At 40.4% G+C, this 21,728-nt stretch overlaps 1 protein-coding gene across 5 annotated transcripts in view; it reads left to right on the plus strand.

Moving 5' to 3' along the window:
* The window catches only part of lsamp (limbic system associated membrane protein), a 722,044-nt gene that overhangs the window by 520,367 nt on the left and 179,949 nt on the right, over window positions 1-21,728 (plus strand). For 2 of the 5 annotated variants that reach the window (XR_014118001.1, XM_027016163.3), the window contains exon 1: window positions 18,438-19,240. Coding sequence is in view for 4 of the 5 variants with exons in the window: in XM_027016163.3 (XP_026871964.1) it covers window positions 19,086-19,240 (155 nt within the window). In the remaining variant the exon portion in view is untranslated. Of the gene's footprint in view, window positions 1-18,424; window positions 19,241-21,728 lie in introns of those variants that run through there. The other 3 variants (XM_027016165.3, XM_035534192.2, XM_027016164.3) reach the window with 3 other exon arrangements.

Raw genomic sequence — 21,728 nt, forward strand, 5'->3', positions numbered from 1 at the left:
AGTAGATAAGAGACAGAAAACAGTAGTAGTACCAGCAGTAGTACCAATTGATGGAAACATCCAAAACAAGGAATAAGACAAATGGGGACTGAATAAGGAAATATAGAGACTATGGAAAGCTAAAATGAAAGTTGTGCAAATGGTGATGGGGCACATGGGTCTGTGACCCCTAAGCTTCAACAGATCCCAGGAATGAATATCAATTCAGAAGAGTGCAATCCTAGAAAGAGTAAAAATACGACGACACATCCTTAAACTTTCAGGATTCTGGTAGAAGGCTGATGAGTGAGAAAAAATAAGATATGACCACATGCAGGTGTTAGACAGGTGTTGCAATCAGAGTTGGGTACATTTCTGATTGCATTTACTTAAGTTTTACTTTTACTTACGTAACTATTTGAACAAATTATACTTTTAATAGTTCTTTTAAAAATATATACTTTATACTCTTACTTGAGTACATTTCTGAAATCAAAAATGTACTTTTACTCCATTCATCAATTTAAAATTTTGTTAAAATCAATTAAAATGTTTGTTATCGAATGTATATATTGACATTTCATGCAAACAGATACAGGCACAGTTTTTAGCTAGGCAATATAGAATATTTAGCATAAACTGTATATACAGTCTGTAATACTTAGCAGTCTTGCTAATTGATTATACTGATAATACTCATATCATTATGTATAGTAGGCCTATGAAAAATCCACAAGGACTGTGGAACCTCTCTGTGTTGGTAGACTATTATTGAACACCAGAGGGATGTTCCTGAGGTTCCTGAGAATTCATACAACTGTAAATGATTGTAAAAAATGTATGTGTAATTACAGCCTTATTTATGAATAAGTAATATATACTTATTGTAAATTTCACTTTAAAAATGCCATCTAAAAATGACCTGTGAAAACACAGGGTTTAAATAAACAACTAAATGAGGGAAAACAAGGGACAGACAGAACAAGAGGTGTGTCCAGGGCTGCGGGGACCTCTGAATTGTCCGGCTTGCCGTGGTACGTGGCCTGAGGAACAAGCACGGAGCTGGTAAATCTTGTAGGTCCAGCAGGTCCTGAGGCACAGCGGGTCTGGCAGGTCTGAAGGCATGGCTGAGTCTGGCAGCTGGTCCGGAGGTGCTGCTGCAGCTGGTGGCGGGTCTGGCGGGACCGGTGGGTCCTGTGGGTCCGGAGGCACAGTTACAGTAACAAGTGTGGCAGTGATCAGTGGTGGCATCATTGGGGACACTCAGGGGACAGGAAAAGGCTGAGTGGTGTCTTCCACGCCAGGGACAGGAACAGGCTGGGTGGCATTTCCCACACCAGAGACAGGAACAAGGTGGGTGGCATCTTCCATGCCAGAGACAGGAAAAGGTAGTTGGCATTTTCCACATTGGGGACAGGAACAGGCTGGTTGGGATTTTCCATGCCAGAGACAAGAACAATCTGGTTGGTGTCTTCCACACCAGGTACAGGACCATGGGCTGCGGGGCATAGACAGCAGGAACAGGAGTCATGGGAGCAAAGTGGCCCAGCAAAAAATTCAATAAACCCTGCCAGGTTTCCACTAGCTCATTCTCCCGTACAGTCTCCGCCCACCTCCGGGCTTCCCGAGTCAATACACCAATAGCTAGATGTCTAGGTACTTTGTGTGCCCTGGCGTTCATGGCAAAAATGATGTGTAAACTCTCGGCCCTGACATGGGATCCAGGGTGGTAATTTCAGAGAAAGACTTCAGGATACTATGAAGAGATTCCCTTCTTCCCAGGAGATTTGCTCTCACTGGTTTGATGGTGGGGGAACATAATTAACTCTGACTGATTTGAAACAGGTGGGTTTAGTCCCAAGGGAACAACTGTATACCGGTACATCACTCTCGCTGCATCCTTGGGTGACGGGTCATTCTGTAACGCTGTGCGGAAAGAGGCAGGACACAAACATTAAGAGAAGTGATGTTTATTGAGGGCAAATCCAGTATCATAGTCATTGTAATGGTCCATATCAAAAATCAGGAGAATCTAAAAAAGACAATCAAGCAATCATGAACTAAACACTAGGAAACCAGAGAACGAAATTAAAACAGGTAAGCAAGGCAGCACAAAACATGTGAACAAACAATAGCATTTATCCAACAATGACCCATGACAGGACAAGGAAAACTAAATAAGGGAAAATGAGGAACAGGCAGAATAAATAAGGGGCAGAGATGACGAATTAGGAAAAGCAAAGCCAAAACAAGAACGCGAAACATGTTAGAGAGACTGCGATGCTAGCAGGGAGGAAACTATGAGGACCACATGTTTTAGTTTGTGGGACACAAAATAAAATAAAATATTTTGTTGCTAGGTGTTATTAAATGAGCTCAGATGAAGTAACTAAGTGCTTGAGTAGTCTTTTTTGTAGATATTTTCTTACCTTTATTAAAGTAACAATTTACATGACTACTTCAACTTCTCCTTTTACTTTTACTTGAGTAATTATTATTTTAAATTAACAATACCTTTACTTGAGTACAGTTTTAGGCTACTCTACCCACCTCTGGGAATGGTCAACAGGTTTTCTTCCAATTCTTTCCCAGCAGTTCACATCACCCTGGTTGATAGTCTAAACCAGATTAGAGTCCAGCCTGGAGTAATGCATGTCAGCTATGCCTGTCTCCCACTAGTCAGGAGACTTTTTAAGAGCGCAGTTATCACCTAAATCAGGCATGACCCACAGATGTTATCACATCTGTTGCTAATTTCAAGAGCTTTTCACTTGAAATGTCAGTAGCACAACCTACAAATCTGGATCTCAAACAGAATGTAATCTAATTAGCAAATATTTGACTGAATGCAAGAGGCCTAGTGGTGAAGGGGAGAGGCTCGGCTATCTTGTCACAGTCATTGGGTTTGTGCAGACCTGAAAAACAAACACATAATACAAAACATATACTCGCAGAATATAGGCTATATTTCATTTCAAGGGGACACACATATACTCCACACACACTCCCATGGCCATGGCTAAAACATTGCCCAAATTCCCCATCAAGTCATGACCCCAGTGACCCTCCAGCATTCTCTAGTCATCACAGAAAAAGTGTGAACATTTGCAAGTGTGAACATGTGTGCCTGTGTATGTGTATGAATGTTTGGTGTGTGTGTGTGTGTGTGTGTGTGTTTGCACCTGTGATCATGTGTGCATATGTGTGTATGCTTCATCAATCTCTGAAGGAGACCAGTGAGTCTATGGAAGGTCAAGTGTCACACTCCAGCCTATATTCGAGTTTCCCTGCAGTGGGGAGATTTTAACAGTCCCTGCTCTTCTGAATCTGATGATCCTGTTTTCAGTGATTTCATATATCACCTTTCGCCATTGCTCCACCTTCGTCAGTCCTATGAATCCTGAGCAGAAAGAGCAGGTACTAAAGAGACAGGAGTTGGCTACAGCTAGTTTGCTTGTCAATAATTAGTTTGCATGGGAATTAACTGTGAGATTTATTCCAGAGACTGAGAATGAGGCATGCTCAAATTAGAACAAGGCACACATAATACAGCAATCTATAAAAATAGAGAATTAGAGATAGTGTGTGACTCTGTGTTTGTAGTTTGACTGGAAATTGAATGGACCAGTAAATTTAACCCATAAGAACCCAGACTCAGTTCACCTTAAAGGAAAATGATGAGGAATATAAAACAGACCAAATAGACCACATGTAACACATTTCTGATTTCTTTTTTGAAATTTTACCTCCTAATGCCAAGGATCTGTAATGTCACATATTACATTGGGCATTACATTTGGCATTTATGGTACATTTATGCCTCATTTGAAAATAAATCAGATTTTTTGCTTAATAATAAAATTTTTCCTTTTTATTTGCAATTTGCAACAATGCTGGTTAAAACTAACAATATATTCTTTTTCAGATTTGTTTTACAACACAAAAATGTGCAAACTATCAAAATAAAACCACCTCATAATGGAGGTCTTCTCACCAAGCTATCAGTATAGTTGTTGCTGTACAAAACCAAGCAACAGACTTATGCAGTGAACTTAAGACAACAAGTACATAGTGCAAACTATGTGCAAACTGCAAACTACTCAAAATGAAATAATTGGTGATAAACACTGAAGGCAAACAAAACATTTGAATGAACAGCACCATGTTTGAACCACAGATATCTTTGGTAAGTATTTTTAACAATTTAGCCTAAGCCAAATGGTAAAGTTTGAAACAATGACTTTCCTCGATGAAGCAAAGGCGCACATCACATTTCTCACAGAGGGTGGTGGTTGCATTGACTTTGTAGACTTTACAACGACCATGCTTATCACATTTCACAGGCCACTGTGCAACTTGATCTGTGCAAACATCATCTGGAACTCCAACATTAACTCTCTTGGGTGGTGGTGGTGGAGTGTGGCTTTAAGTGATGGGAGACCCCTTTGGGAATGCACAAGAATCAGGCTAGTGGCAACCTTTGCTTGGAAGCGCCTTTGATTCAGTGGCTTTTGGACACCAAGTAGTCTGCAGTCATGGGGGTAGATCAACCATGCATTAACAAGGCCTAACATGATGGTTTGCCAGAACAGGTACAGGTACCATCTTCCCGACCTCATGTGATACTTATACCTTGCAATGCAAGCATCAAGGAGGTCTATTCCCCCATGAATGTGTTGTATTCCTTCATAATGTGTGGCCTGTTAACCTCCATGAATACTCTGGCTGATTTGCTTCAGCGTCACACTTTGTCTTGAGGCTCAATTTCACAGTAAGATGAGATCAGGGTAACAGGTGTGTTGTCATACAAACCTGGAAGTGGAAGTGCAGAGACCCCAAATTTTCAATACCCTAGGTTGGGGCTTGCCCTTCACATACTACCTTATTGGGCTGTGTGTCCCTCTGAAGGACACCATTTGTTCATCAATAGAGTTGTGCTCCTCTGGGATGATATCTAAGCATTGTTTGTGAAACATATCAAGCCATGGGCAGATCTTCCAACACTTATCATCTTGTCTATTTGACAAATCCATGTTGTCAGTGAAATGTAGACATGACAGCAGGGTCTGAAAACGGTTGCATGACATGTTGTCAGCCACCATGGAACACTTTGTGTCATCTTACCAGTATGCATGATTTCCTGGCAATTGACAAAGACCCATGGGCAGGTAAAGGCCAATCAGTATTTCTAGTTCTTTAACAGTGGTGTTAACATTGCTCTGAAATTCTGATTTTTGTGCACTGTACAAATGTCTTTGTTCCATCAGTAATTGAAGCATTTCTGCTGTTATGAGCTTTCTGAAGTACTCCAGTGGAGTATGAACTTTGTCTGGATGTGTGACTATCTGTTCTTTGAATTTGCATTCAGGGGCTTCAAAAGGTTTCATTCTCCAATATTTTTTTTTCCTTGGATGCTTTGTTGTCTGTGGTTCATGTCTGGTTGTGGTGTAACTCATTTGATTCACTACTTTCTGAATCATCAGGCCTACTTGACTTATCACTCTCTATGTCTTTGCTCCTAGGAGTGTAATCAGTGTCTTCAGGGTCTTCATCTGAGCTATCTTGACATCCCTCAAACTCACTGTCATCTCCAGTGATAATATTGAGTGCATCCTGGACACTGTATCGGTTCTTGGTATTCATACTATGAGTAATTAAAATGATATTGAAATAGGGTCCACATAAGATAGTAAAATTATTGTTTCTTTATTTTATTTAGCAAGTAAAGCATTGCTAAGGAGCAATTTCAGTACTGATATGCAAAATGGTTTCATAACACATTTTATGTTATTAATTAACTGATTTGACATTACTTTTATGTTTACGTCTGTTTAATTATTATTTGAATTGAACATCAGAAAAAGATTTGATTCAAAAGAATTGAATGGGTTAAATTAATTCATCAGCTCATTAGCATTTTTCACATGAGGTCTTTTGTAGCTACTGAAGGTTACAAGCCCGATGTAACATATATGTCACAAGAACCATTTCATAACTTGTATTTGATCATTTTATTCTAGAAATTGGGTCAGAAGAGCTTCTATGTTAGGACATGTTATTAAATCATTAGAACTGTTAAATGGGTTGGAACATACCTTTAGAAACAAAATTTTATTTTTTTTTTAATTTGCTTGTTTTGTCTCATGTGCTAACCAAGCACACCATCATTTTGAAAATGAGGTCACAAATACCCAAATTCACAAATTGTCACAAGACTGCATCCACGAAGTTTAGTAAAACTGGGACATGATAAGTTAAAGTGAATGATAAAGCTGTATAAGGAACCTTACAGAACATTTAAACTGTTTGTGACACATATGTCACCATGGTCTCTTATGGGTTAAAATAGGTATGAGAGAAAAGCACAGAGGTGCAATTAAACTAAAATAAAACAGTAAACATCTAAGCCTTCTTTAGATTACCATACAATTCTACTGATTAAACATTAAAGACCAAGGCCTAATGAAGAGAACTCTTCCCCTCTCTCTCTCTCTCTCTCTCTCTCTCTCCCTCATTTTCTCTCACTTTCTTTCTCTGTTTGTCTTTTGTCTCTCTCTCATTTGGCCTGCTTCTCTCTCTCTCTCTCTCTCTCTCTCTCTCTCTCTCTCTCTCTCTATATATATATATATATATATATATATATATATATATATATATATATATATATATATATATATATATCAGTCTTTGTGTCTCACTGCTTTTTTTCTTTTCTTTCCTTTCATATAGAGCTGTAATATTTCTCAGAATTCAACACTACTTCAAACACTTGGACTGAGCTGTGAAGGCCTGAACTGTTTTTGAAGAAGTGCAAATAAATGTGTGTGTGTGTGTGTGTGTGTGTGTTTTTCCCCCAATACCCTTATATCTTTATGAAATATGCTGCTTTGGGGGGGAATTTGGTTCCTGTGACCTCTTGTATGTGGTGGTTTGGGGGATTCCTAAGTTGTGACTGTGGCTGCAGGGTGTGCTCTATGGGTTGCATAGCTGGTCTCTGTGGAATGTGCTGTGCTCCAGGGGAGTATGTTTGCTGGCTACTCAGGATTTGAGTGTAGTGGGTGAGTGAATGGTTGTGGGTGAATGAATGTGTATAATGTCTATGTTTTTGCTAGTACACACTAATTTGATTCTGCTGTGTGTGTGTGTGTGTGTGTGTGTGTGTGTGTGTGTGTGTGTGTGTGTGTGTGTGTGTGTGTGTGTGTGTGTGTGTGTGGTCTCTGCATTAAAATGCTTATAAATACAATGCCTTTGCAAAGTAATTTACCACTCTAGTAACTCTCAAGCAGGGCACATATATGGGCAACTCCAGTTTTGCCCGATGGGACTCCATCTTGGCTTTGTTCAGTCTGACTTGTTTTGGAATCTGAGGCTTTGAGAATCAGATGCTTCAGAGGGTTGATTCTTATCTTCTGTCAATGCTTCAGGTAAATACTGCTCATTGTACACAAAGTAGCTTTAAAAGCTTTAAAATCCTGATTGAAGCTTTAATTCTGTCCCCATGTCCCTTGCTCGTGAAGGAGTGTGATTGTTTTTATATTTCCCCTCACAGGAGTTTGCTGTTAACTCCCATGTGGACATGACTTATCCTGTTTTTCTGATCTATCCGAGGCACACACACACACATACACACACACAAACACTCCCTCTCTCTCTCTCGCTATCTCTCTCTCTCTGCACTTATTAGGCCATTAAGTCAATTTTGGCATCATCTGTATGAAATGACTTTCAAACACCCTGCAATAAACATATTCACTGAGAGTGCATGTCAGTTTATATTCAGCAGAATATGAACATACAAAAAATACAATACACAGACAGCAGATTGGCACCAAAGGCCCCACCTCCCTGTCCTCCTGTCTCACCTCCATGCTTCTAGTGTGTTTTATTAGGGCTTAGTGTTCTTATAAGGATCTTTAGTATTCTTAGAGGAGAATTTTCCATTGTAAATTAATCAGTCATAGCCAGATAGTGGATCATATTTATGATATTTGGCAGACTTAATGGTTCAGAAATCTTAATTTATGATATGACATTATGTGGCAGCTCCAGTTCATTTTTGCATAGCTTCTGTAGGAGCTGCATTATTTGACCATATGTATGATAATCAAGGATTACTGGGCATTTTTTAGCTACATATTACAAGGCATGTATATGGATTATAGACTATTGCTTGGTATAGTGTGGACTATTATGGGCTATTTACTATATTTGTGTGTGTATGTGGGTCTGTATGATTATATAATTGGCTGTTTATTTTCCTTCAGAGAGCAAGAACGAGTGAGTGTGTGTGTTGTAAAGGTTTTGCTAGTGTTAGGTGCATACCACAGCCCCAGTAAACATCCCCAGTTCAGTCTCTTCCATTAGGATTCTCCCAGCTGCCTATTCTGATCAGCCTCTGACCATATAATGTCTGTTTTTGTCATAGCAAAAAGCCCCTTTGTATCAACAATTAGCACCAAGTTCATCTTCTGTTCTTTGGCCAAGGTCGTTCATCCTGCATCGTTTGGCCACGGAAGATGAGGTACAATAGAGTGACCTTGGGTTGCTTCGAGATTCGCTGCCCCCGGTGCTTTCTCCATCGCTCCCTGGCACTTTACCAGTAATCGAATAAAACCAGAGCGGCTCCAGCCACTCAGCATGACCTGGAGCAGAGGAGCCTCTCTGTTGCCACTCAGAGTGCTCACATTCATCCCATCATGCCTTTCTGTTGTAACCATGCCTTCCTGATCGTGACAGGACATTGAAGGCTCCTTGGCAGCGCAGGAAGTACAAGTTGTTGCATTTTGCTCTCTATATCAGAGCCCAAATGAGACATCAAAGAAGGTTTAAAGACTTTTACAGGACTGGGGATGGTGTTTGAGAAGTCTGTTTGATCTGTTGTCAGAACTCTGCACTAAACATAATTATTTCTTAATCTATGCATTCCACTGACCCTTGGCCAGTATTGGCTTGCTAGCTAGCTTTGCTTGTGTCCAAGTCTTATCTAATTTTTGTTACTAATTGTCTAATTTTTGCCTCCATTATTTCAAACTACGCACTACGCTTTCCCTCTCACTCTCCATCTCTCACTCCCTCCATCTCTATCTCCTTCTTTCTCTCTTTCTCATATGTTGCCATCTTTATGATAGGGCCAGATGTCACTTGCTGTGTCCCCCAAAGCTGTAACCCAAAAATTCCATTTTGGCCTTTTTGACCAAGAGACATGTTGATAAAGCAGGTGGCTAAAACATGAGCACCGCTCTTTGCTTATACACTTTCTCTTTCCCCTTAGTTGAGCTTTATGTGAATCTGAATCTGATATCCAGGCAGGGAGAGAATAAAAATGAAACCATGCATTCAGCTGAATTAATGAGACTGCCAAAAAGGCCCCAGACCTTTTAAGCGATTGCCTATTTGTTGCCTGCTCTCTGAACAGAGATGAGCCAGAAGGAAATGCATGCGCCTTAGTGCTGGCAGTGAAACAATATGAATCAATGCAGTCTGGAGAACCACTTAATGATGATAAAGAATAAACGAAGATATTAGGATCCGCCTATGCAAACTCAACATCTCTACAGTGGACATGAGGTGGGGGGTGGGGTATGTAAAGCGGAGAGGGGGGCCTGTGGGCTATGGGGGGTGGGGGGGGTGGAGTGGGAGACATGGCCAGGGGATGGAGTAGAGTGAAGGCATAGCCATGGACTAGAATTGTGGAGGGGTTTGCCATGGTTGTGTGGTGGAGGGGCATAGCGGTGGGATGGAGAGGAGGACATGGCCATGAGGTGGGGCATAGACGTGGGACATAAGGTGGAGATGTGGACATGGGGTGTAGGTGGAGATGTGAATGTAAGGTGGGGGGAGATGTGGATGTGGAGTGGGGGGATGTGAATTTGGGATGGAGGGAAGATGTGGATGTGGATGAGCGGGTCTGAATATGATGTTTAGCGCTCTATACCCCCTGATGTAAATGACCTGGTATATAAGGGATAATCCTCCTAAATTGGCCCTTACAGAGCCAAGCATTTATATTGCCCCTGATCACAACATTATTCATTAAACCATGCTGCGTGCTTTTATATTGGCTTTTAGAGGAGGAGGAATACAGGATACTCTTAAACGTACTATTCAGCATATTCCCCTCCCAATTCCCCTCCCCTTTAGAATCAGTGCAGCATAATAATGCCAGAGATTTTAGGACCCAGTGCCAGGCACTGACGTAAACCATGATGTCCTCAATTCCGAATTTTTTGTGGTTTGTTTTTTTTTCAATGTTTCCACTTGCACCTCAAAAATAAAAATAAACCCCAGTGCCGTTGCTGTTAGACACGTGTAATGAATGTTTGAAAGGGAGCTTTTCATTTGCTTGGAATGGCCGGCTGGGAAGCGACCTGCAGACATCCCTGCTGCCCAAGAAAACTCCCGGTAATACTCTGCCTGGTAATTGCCAACCGGAGCTCTGCTGTTGGGTATGCATCTGTCTCTCTCTCTCTTTCTCTCTCTCTCTCTCTCTCTGCAGTCTCCTTCATGTGCTTTAATAATAAACCTCTGTCATTAATGCCTGCTACACTGTTGTTGCACTGTTAGAGAAAAAGGGGAATTTGGATTTTTCTCTGTAAGGGCCAGGTACTGGCCTGCCTCCATTACAGCAAGCACCTTTTTAAGCACCCAGCCAAGCAGAAGCTCCCGCATTTAAAATGCCATTAGCAAGGTGCTGCAGAGGATTCTGCATTAAATATGCCATTAGCAAGGTTTTCCACAGAAACAGTGACCAGCACCAGGAGGCACAGTGGAGGTTTGGCGTGCCATATTAAGCTCTGTCATTAAAACTTGCTTGGTCCACAGGTTGTGAGATTTTCTTCTGCAGTTCCTGTAGCTAAACTGTGGTGAGCTACACAGCCACTATGGCCAGACACATGATTAGTGGCAAGTGGGGATGAGACTAACAAGTAATTTGTACTTCTCACTGGAAATTCCAATTACTACATTCCACTTCCAAAATTCCAAGTATTTCTCAATTTTTCCAGATTAACTTTTAGTATCATATGGGCTTGGCTAGGAACCAGTGAAGCAAGCTTAAATTTCATCACATCTAATCAGTCTAGCATGTTTCGGAAAAGGAGAAAAAAGCAACAAAAAAAGAAAGAAAATGCTCTGCAAGTTGAATAACATAGCTGTCTGCTCTGACATTATTACTCAACACAAATTCACGCAGGTCTGGATTTCCTGTTCTAAATTCTCTCTGAGCTCCTCCGCACACATATGTTTATGTATGCCCTCATTCGGAACTATTGCAGTCGCTCCCAATCCAGATTGTTGACAATCCTCTCCACTGGCAGAGCCTTGTGAAATATTCATCATAAAGTGTATTCTGTCACTCAGAACCCCTCTGCTTCCATCTCTCCCTCTCTATCTTCCTGTCTTTCTCCCTGCCTCTACTGCCTGTGTTTTTTCTTTGTCTCCCTTTCTCTCTGTTTTTCCATCTCTCTCTCACCCTCTATCCGCCCCTCTCTTATTTTCTCTCTCTCTCTCTCTCTCTCTCTCTCTCTCTCTCTCTGGGAACATTACCCTCCTCTGCCACTCTTGTTTGCTGATGGAGGGAGAAAAGTAGTGCCTTGTAGCGAGCTCTGGCATTTTTTGCCCCCTCATCTGTTCTTTTGTTCTTCTTTCCCTGGGCTGAAAATGGTCTTGTTTTTGGGGGGTGTAATGACAACTGCATGTATTAAATATTGAATATACTGTAGACAACGTGGAAAGTAGCAGTTCCAAACTTGAAGAGTGCTGAAGGTAAACCTACAGGATGCGGTTGTTGGTGTGTTCCTGAAGAGATACGGTTCACTCCTGCACCCATTACGCAGCTGAGAAAACTTCTGCTGGCTGAAGAATGTTGTATTCTGAGTGTTTTTTTCAATGCGATCTGGGCTTTTAAGTCAAGCGTAGGGCCAGAAACCTCTGCATAAAGAGGCACGGTCTTCCTGTCATGTGATTTGCCCTGGGAATAATGGAATCCTGATTTGGAAGACACAATTAAATGTGAGGTTTGATATGTTTGTGGTGGAACAAATATTTTTTCCTCTGTAACTCATAACTCATAAATCTTTCTGGAACCAAATATTTAAATGTGAGTAATCTACTTTAATAACCTAACCAGCAGTAAACATTTTGCTTTTAAAGTTGTTTTGGGGAAAGCTTTTTAGAGTCAAAGTCTGCTTTTGAGTGTGTTTGTGTGTGTGCGTGCGGGTGTGTGTGTGTGTGTGTGTGTGTGTGTGTGTGTGTGTGTGTGTGTGTGTGTGTGTGTGTGTGGGAGGAGTTGATTGTTTTTTAAAATTTTAAGTCACTTTTTAAGGTGTCTTGTCTAATAAATGAAATGATGTTTGAATCTAAAATAAAGATAGTAAAATAAAATAAAATAAAAGGAAAAAAACAATAAACATGCTCTACAACACAAAGCTGAATAAACTGTTACACCAGTCAGTTGAACCTGGCAGGATTACTTTCCTCACCCCATGAGGTTAAATTGCCTCTGCTTTCTTTGAGACCCTGCTGGGCAGTCTGTGACACGCATGCACATATGCTGCATGCCATAATCGGATGCCTGGCGCGTTCTTTTTCCACATTTGTTACCGAAATCGTCAAACCTCAGTCAAGAACCCTACATTCCACAGGTAAACATTTATAATTGGTTATGGTCCCCAACTGTCAACAGTCCACCTGAAAGCAGGAAAAAATGTTGGCATTTTTGAAAGCTCTGTATCCAGAGCACACCACATTTAATTCCAATCAGCCCTTATTGTGAGCTCTGGAGGGTTAGTAGTGCTGAGCTACAATGGCACCCCTTGCAATTATCATACTCTGCTCAAGAGCTCTCCTGCGCACCATAAAAAATATGCTTTTTTTGCATGTGAGTGGAAGTTGGGACACTTGAGAGAGTGAATTATACACTCCATACACACTGCTCATTATTCTTTCACCTGTATGGCATGGAGGTTCGAATCAAACTAAGCCATAATCATTTGTAATGGGGTTCTAGTTAAAACCAATGACCCTGAAATTGTAATTGATTGGAGCATTGTATTAGTGGCCTCTCTCTATTGTATAGCTTCTCTTGAAAACATTGTCCCTCATGAAAACTAGGTGTTTTTTTAAGCAGACACTGGTTATAAAAGGTTAAAAGCCAGCTGCACAGTTGAGCATAGATCAGAGTGTGTCCCAAGATAGTGAGACCTTGAATGTTGAGAGAAAACTAAGAGACAGATTAGAAAATGAAGGATAGAGGGCAGCCAAAGATCAGCATCTGCTGAACATTAACATCAGCCCAGCTGTTAACTAGGGCTGATCCTGGAGTAGCCCTGTGCTGTGTGATTTAGGTTGCATCCTGCCCTAAACTGATGAAAGGTTTGTTAATTAGCTTATGAGCACAGTCATGTGGGTTCATAACAGGATGTGCGCAGTGTGGGAAAACTCTAAAAACAGGTGAAGGATGCATTCTTCTCCACATCTCTCCCCTAATGAAGCACATGTGGCATCACCATGATGACAATGACATAGGGTGCCAGAGAATAAGATGGGAGGAAGAATTGTCTTCTCACAGCAAGTCTGAGTCCAACAAGCAGATGGCAACATTAAGTGGCCACACCAGTTCCACCAGCTCAGTAAGCTGTTCTGCCTGAGCCCAGAGTCTCCTTCTCTCATGTCCAAAACAGCATTATCCCTACAAGACCAGTATATCTTCAAAGAGTCAGACAACTGACCAGTAGCTGATCTTACATGACCTTGAGGGATAGATACCCAACATCCATGGTGACCTCCAGAAGGTGCTACAGGCAACAGTGATACCACAAACAGAACATATCAAATAAGGATACATAGGCCTCTATCTGCATATATAAGTTGAAAGGAGAGGGTGATAAAGATAATGCATCTGTCACATTTGAAACATTATTTGTTCTTCTCAGCAGAGCTCCACAGCCCTGGTCTCGAAGACCTTGAGGTTGATGCTTCGGTCATGAGGACTGGGGAAGGGACAGCATGAGGGAAGGCACTACCAATCTTTCACAGCAAGCCTCTGCTGAGAAAGATAAGCTATATGACTGCTTAAAAAGGAATCTCTTCCTTAAAAATAGACCTTGGATAGCAAATGTCATGTGGACACTATGAGGTGAGTCCCTATGTGGACCCAGGAAGTGAAGGACCAGAGGACAATGCCATGGTGGCACTTTGCCTTCAGCAGGTGTGATTCATAATTATGCAGATGAAAGGTGTGTTTTTGGATTACAGACAGAACGAAGTTCACATCTACAGGTCCAGCAAGAAGGGAGCATTCTGAACAGAAAGTCATGCACAACAGGCAGCAGTTTTTACCCAGTCAGCATAGAGCACTGTTGGTCTGCTAAACAACAACCACCAGCTCACACATTGTATATCTACCAATTAGATGCAGCTTGTTGTTCCCACCATTTCTACCTACTCCTCACATTCCAAATGTTTAAAAGTTACAGTGTGAAATAATTCCTGACTTCCCTTCACTCTGGGCCTTTTTGCTGAGGCCTGAAACAGAGTTGGTGGGAGGCAAATATATACTGTGCATTTGGTTTATGATCATTTATTGACAAACAAAATGTTTCAATCAGAAGAATTTAATCTGTTGTGCAGTTGAAGTGCTTCTGGGTGGCTATAGGTGGTGAAGCAATTAATTTTCAGATTCCAAGATGTTAAAATCATTATTCTTTCTAGGAGGTACCAGAGTTCTCATTGCCTAAATTGCTTATTTTTCCTCACTCCCAACACCATTGCTACCATGAAAACATTGGTAACAATAATGTAATTTATACCTATATGTCAAATGTTAAAATGTCTAGCCCATGGAAATAAAAAATACTTTTTGAACCTGATGATCAAAGGTGAACAACAGAGTTATCAGCCAATATTGTCTTACTTTCTTTTATAATTTTAGTGGATATATTCTGCATGTACTATATCTTGATTTATTGAATGAAAGAGTAAAATTGTTAGACCTAGAAAATCCATGTAACTACTTCTAGTCAGTATGTCTTTGATGTTTTTGTCATAGCTGTCAGAAATTAGTAAAGGAGGAGCAGTCTCAAAATGATACCAGAGGATTTTGAAGTTTTGAGCATAGTTTCAAATGTTGTATTTGCAGGATAATATATTATTTTTCAATTCTATCTTAATAATGGATTGTTTATAGATGTCATTGAACACTCCCCTCTCACTGGTCATGCCGTATTTAAACCCATGTTGGTGTGTGCATCACTGTCGGTCATTGCCTCTGTTCATATTGCCTTTGTTTGTCCATGTTCACATTGTCAATGCCTGTGTTCGTGTTCGCTGTTTACGTTATGTGCGAGTGCTACTGTTGTATGTGTCTTTCCATAAAAGTCTGTCTCTGTCAAGGGGGTCTGTGCGTCCTGATCTGCACCCTGCAGCACTCGAGCAGTTACAATAGGTCCTTTTTCTTAGTAGGGATAATGAAGTCAGTGGCATCACTTCTGATATGTTTTGTAAATCTATAGTTTTAAAAAGTTTTTTTAAGCTACAAAACTCTTACCTTACCTAAATTTCCTTGCTTTTCCAGAGGAAACGGATAGTGAAAAATATTTTCTAATTTAAATTATATTTTCAAAGAGTTATGCTATAGTCAAAACATAAAATCTTTCATGTACACTCCAAGGTTAGGTGTAATATGGAAAAATAAGAAATTAATACTGGTGTTTTTCATAAAGCTGAGACATGTGACAGTGTTTGTCACTGTGTCTGCGAAACATCAAGTAGATCAAGTAAAAAAAATTCTCAACAAACTTCACAAAATGACTTGTAAAGGAAGGTCCCAATACAGTACCTCTGAGCTGTAATACTTGGAAATTGATATTTGGTATTAAAGAAGAAATATATATTTTTGCATAGTTCTCTGTGTTCTTTGAAAGTCAAAAATTGTACGTTTTGAAAATTAATTAAAATATATATAGCCTATTTTAGCCTTTCTATGGTGCACATTCCTATATGCAGAAATGTACTTTTCTTGTGATTCATTTAGTTTACTGACCAATGCTCATATTAGCTTCCTTAATGGGTTTTGGGATAGTGTAGTGCTGGAGACTTTTGAAATACTTTACCTACAGAAGCAAAATGAAAAAAATGACCACAGAGTGTAAGGCTAATTCAAGTGTGGCAGGGCCTTTGCTTGATGTGATGTCACATTGAGAAACAAATTCAAACAGCCTGCAGAATCATATGTTCACTGTAGAAATAGTAATAAACTGCTACAGTAAATAATGGTCATTTTTATGTTACACAGTTTTAGTGCCTGGTAGATCCAATGGCAGGTAAAGGCAGTAAAGGTGCTGGAAAGTACAAGCCATGTATGCTATCATGGACAGCAGGTCTTGGGTCTGTGGAGAGAATGTACCAGCACCAGAGGGGGTTCTAGACTCCAAACTCACACCGTAGAAGTGCCATCACCCACCTCTCTGCCAACAGCTTAAAACCAGCTCTAAGCCTCTAAGATAAACCTTAGCATTTTCTCCCATCCCTTTACCTGTAAATATCATGCATACTTTGCCATGTTGTTTAGAGACACTATCAATACATCTTATTTAGGGTTTTTTTTTTATTTGTTTATTTATTTAATCTGTTCTGCTTCCTATCCATTAATGAAGTATTCTGGCTAAGGCCAAGGATCAGGCACTTCTCTATCTGAAGTTCATTTCAATCACCCATTTCTTGCCTACAACATCATTATAACACTGGCAGTGATTTATTATTATTTTTTACATCATGGCAACTTTGTGTAAATGGCAATAGATTAAGGTAAAATTGCAGTCTGTCTCATGGGCAAAATGCCTCTCTCCTCTGTCCACCAGCATATGGCGAGATTACTTTATAATTCTCCAGTGGAAATGTGTGTTTTTATATAAAATGTGAATGAAAGAAATAAACAGATAGGGAAGGAAGCATCCTTTTAGCACAAGTGTGTGTAATTTTGTGTGTGTGTGTGTGTGTGTGTGTGTGTGTGTGTGTGTGTGTGTGTGTGTGTGTGTGTGTGTGTGTGTGTGTGTGTGTGTGTGTGTGTGTGTGTGTGTTGGGCGGGGGGGGAGGGCTTTCCCTTGCCAGGGATATGGACTAAGCACATGGCTTGATTTACACTGCCACACAAGTCTGGAGCATAAGTCATGGATGCAACTGAACCAACACAAACCTAAATTATGAACTGCACAAAGAGACTAATCAAAACCACACAAAGGACCCTCCACATTTGAAACTTAAAGACTAATGACTGCTGCTACCACTGCAAGAAAACTGGCACAAATAATTAACAAGCCATTGTGCCCAAAAAAAAATTTCTGCAGAAATAGTGTTCTAAAACAGTTCCTGGTTTGTGCTGGTTTTTCACCATGGTGCATGCATGACTTGCTCTTGGCCTACAGTTATTGAGCTCATGGATTTCCAGCAGTGTTGATTGCAGATGTGTGTGAGAAATTATCTACTTATTTACAGATAGTAAGTAACAAAACCACTAGAGTTACTACTAGTGTAATAGCTTTTCTTTAATTGCTATTTAGTTTATCAGTTTAGAAGATGGTGCTGGTGTGGCCCCTTTCATAAAACTTAATTAATTAGGGTATAGATTTAATTTGCTTTATGGGAAATAATGAACAGTGGTGTGACATTAGGAGAATGGAGATGAGTACTCTAAACTGCCCTCATAGCTTTTAAACATTACATGATGTTGACTTGGAAGGAAGTGTTAAAGTCAAATTCAACACCACAGCTCAGTGTGTGCGTGTGCGTGCGTGTGTGTGTGCGTGCGTGTGTGCGTGCGTGTGTGCGTGCGTGTGTGCGTGCGTGTGTGCGTGCGTGTGTGCGTGTGTGTGTGTGTGCACGTGCATGTATGCAAAACGAACAAAAAATATTTTTTTGCAACTGAGGGCAAAAATTAGGTTAGGTTTACCATTAGGTCTGAAAGTACAAATATGTATTACATATGTGTAATATTTTAAACCTGATTAAGTATATAAACAAAATCGGTGTGTGTGTGTGTTTGTGTTTGTGTTTGTGATGACAGTAACTATACTACAGTCCAACATGGACTCATAGTCCAACATGGACTCAATGATGTAGACAGCTGTTCTTTTCAAAGGGAATGGAAGTTAAAATAACATGAAGAAACAGGTTATAAAGATTTAGCATTTCTGGACACAGATTAAAAAATTAATAATTTACTGTTTGAAGATAACCTGTAATTCATTAGTAGCTGTGTATTAAAGAATTCCACATCGAATGATTGAATAATAAAGCCTGCGGTAAAATTAATTAGGGTTAGGATTAAAATCATTTTAAATATTGAGGACAATTATAGCTGCGCTCTCCAGCTTTCCAAACTGAAAACATACGACATAAACATAAACAATAACAAATGGAAGCAGCTGTTTAATACATTATGTATTCCAAAATTTATATTATCTGAGAGTTTACATTTATTATTTGAACACTCAGCTCGAAAATAAGGATAGATTCAGTGCAGCCTATCGGTTCTTTCTAAAAAGTTTTAAATTTAAGATATTAAATTGCTATTAGCATGTAAATAGTATTTAAAACTATTTAACAGTTTCGTGTAATTACGCTATTTACACGCTGGGTTTTGTTTGTTTGTTTGTTTGTTTTGTTTTGTTATTTTTTTGTATGCTAGTTTTAAACAAAGCTGTTTGCATAAATGTGGGTCTCCGTTAACCGGTGAAACCGAGTGTTGATGGGTCCTTAGATGGTACTGTTGTCGTGACAACCATTAAGGAGCGTCAGCTCGTGAAAGGGGCAGCAGTGTGATGTATAGAGTGGGAGGCGACAGAACAGAGCGCGCCAGAGACATAGAGCGCGCGCTCAATTCCACTCAGTGAAAGAGCTCGGTGCCTCTCATCGCTGTTCTGTGCGACGGGAGGCGCGCGGAGTGGAATACGTTGCGTCTCTGAGTCAGTCTATTCTCGACTGTATAAGTGAAAATCGCTTATATTAAGGAGCGTTCCCGGAGTTGAAACGGGGCTTGAACTAATTTTCTCTTTTTAGAGCGCAGATACTTTTTTCTCCTTCTTGGATCTAATACTCGTTTTTGTGCTGAGATGTCGATCGAGAGGAGATCTGGTTTGCGGCTTTTGCAGGCGTCATTTTTCCGACTACTGTGTCTTATTCCCACAGGGTTCCCTGTCCGAAGTGTGGATATGCAACGCGCTACTGACAACATCACCATCCGACAGGGCGATACAGCAGTGATCAGGTAGGATTGTATCCAACTTTGCCGAACTCTGAACAGCGTCATCGCACATCAGCGCTGCGAAACATTGCGCGCGGACCCCCTCACATTTTCTGTCCATTTGTTCCGAATCTAAAGGAATCAGAAGCGTATCCATGAATTATTGTTGTGCGTGTTGTAGAAAAACGTTGTTGTTGGTTTGTGATTTTCAGGTTGTCTAACAAAGTCTTGAAATGGGGGATTTCTGAACGTATATGAAGCTTTCACGTGTTCCCTAATTCAAATTTACAAGGACTCTTCATCAACTGTTCCACGGTTGCAATGGGGTATATAAGTAGTAAACAGAGCTAAAATGTTTCTATAACATATGTTATTTAAAACAGGAGCCGCACACGCCCTGTAGACTCGGGGGGGGGGGGGGGGGGCTCTTTGTGGCTTACGAATTTAGAAAACAGTCGTTGTTCAGAGGGATGTGTTCTAAGTGAGCACGCAGCGACGCAGTTAGATAAGGACTTGGATATTTCTAAAAGCGGTGTGTTCGGACATATGCAGCAAAATCCGTATTCATTTGAATTGCTTTTGGGGAATAGTTCGGCTCTGTTTTTGTCTGAGAATTAGTTCGGGTGCTTAACCTAACGCCTAGAAATGATAAGATGTCATCTTGGGGGGTGGGGGGTGAAACGGACGTCTGGGATCACGTGATAATGCTTGTCCCTTTCTGGGTGCATGGGCAGCTCGCGTATGTTCATCTCCTTGACTTGCCGTGACCTGTTTATAACCTATTTACTACCTCGCTTCTCCTTATGGCGCCCAATTAGTGAGTGTTCATGATTATTGTATTCTTTCATGCGCACACGCATCTTTAATGTTGTCATAATAACAGCATAATCGGACGCTAAAAATATTATTAAAATATTGGTTTAAGTAATTATATTACCTTTATTTATTTAGGTTTATTAAACGTAGGACACGTTTGTGTCTTATGACGTTAGAACTGCTCAAAGTTCCCAAAGGTGCATCTTGACCCTACACCTGAAAACAAGCTAGCATGCTAGAATGAAATACAAATGTATTCTATGTATAATTTTAACTGCAAAGAGCCATACCAAAAGTTCAGAGATGAAAGCACCCTAGGACTTGAGAGTCATACATCAATAACTTACATTCTGAAAAGTGCTCCAGTCCGTGATGACAGTGGTGCCCACCTCTGGTCATGAAGGGCAAGAGCTCAGCATAGTTGGGTGATTTCCCTGCCCAAACAGAAGCCTGCTAAACCTGGACATTAAGGGGAGCATTTTGTACCTGATATGTGTTTTTGAGCAGAGATAACACCAAACTGTGCTGGACTCAGAAGCTCCACGATCAGACTTAATACTGATCTAAAATTTTAAGATTGATCACAATTTTTAAGGCTTTATGAGATTTACCTTAAAGACTTATGAAATGGCAGATTCACAAAAGTGTGTGGTGTGTGTGTGTGTGTGTGTGTGTGTGTGTGTGTGTGTGTGTGTGTGAGAGAGAGAGAGAGAGAGAGAGAGAGGAGAGGAAAAAAACAAAGAGGGAGGTGAGTAACTACTGTTCGTAAGATTCCTCAGGCTAGCTCTACCTCACACTTCCTCATGCAACTCCCTCATTCTGCCACACACACACACACACACACACACACACACACACACACACACACACACACACACAGTCAGTCAGTCTAAAACTGCTGTGTGTGTGCTTCAGTATGCGACTTTCCTTTGCAAAGCTATAATGTTGATTGCTTCTAAGTTCCAGCATGGCATCATGGGACTGCCTACACACAGTGGCCCCACGAGTCACCCTGCTTAAGCAAGGGTTTCTTCTTGTCTGCCCATAACCCATCAGACTGATGTTAATGTAGCCAGTGGACTGAGACACAGCAGGTTTCTTGTATTAGCATTTTAATCTCTGCTTGTTTATAAATGTGTTTGACTGAATGGAGTCTAATCAGACGAGTGGCCGTACCTCATGGAGCCCTTGTGTGTTATATTGTTTTGTTCAGGTTCCATTTACTGGTGGTTATGTGATCATTCCAAATCAACTGTGAATATAAAATGAACCTTCTTAAAGGAATAATCCAACATTAAACTTCAAAACCTCAAATAAATATTTTGTTCAGAATTCAGTGTTTTTAGAGGCATTTAAAAAGCTCTCCCTGGAATGATACCTTACTGAAATATATGGAAAAATAAGCATTTGACATTTATAAAGTCCTAAAACAATTTTAAACTACTCTGAATGCTGAATAATAGGTGTTTTTATGTTGTTTGACTGTAGCTCAGCTTTTCCAAACTCCAGTATTGTACACCTAATTTATCAGGTGGGGGGGGCTTGAACTGACAACCTTCTGATTACTAGTCAAATACCTTATCCACTGAGATACCACAGCCTGTATGGGCACTGGGGGCAAACAATTCAGGACACCTGTTTAAAATAAGAAAACTGCATTGTGTCTTGTTGAAATTCCTAACCACTAGAAGTTTTA

The sequence above is a fragment of the Electrophorus electricus genome, chromosome 17 (genome assembly GCF_041902795.1).
Source record: "Electrophorus electricus isolate QZ-2024a chromosome 17, ASM4190279v1, whole genome shotgun sequence".
NCBI classification, from domain to species: domain Eukaryota; kingdom Metazoa; phylum Chordata; class Actinopteri; order Gymnotiformes; family Gymnotidae; genus Electrophorus; species Electrophorus electricus.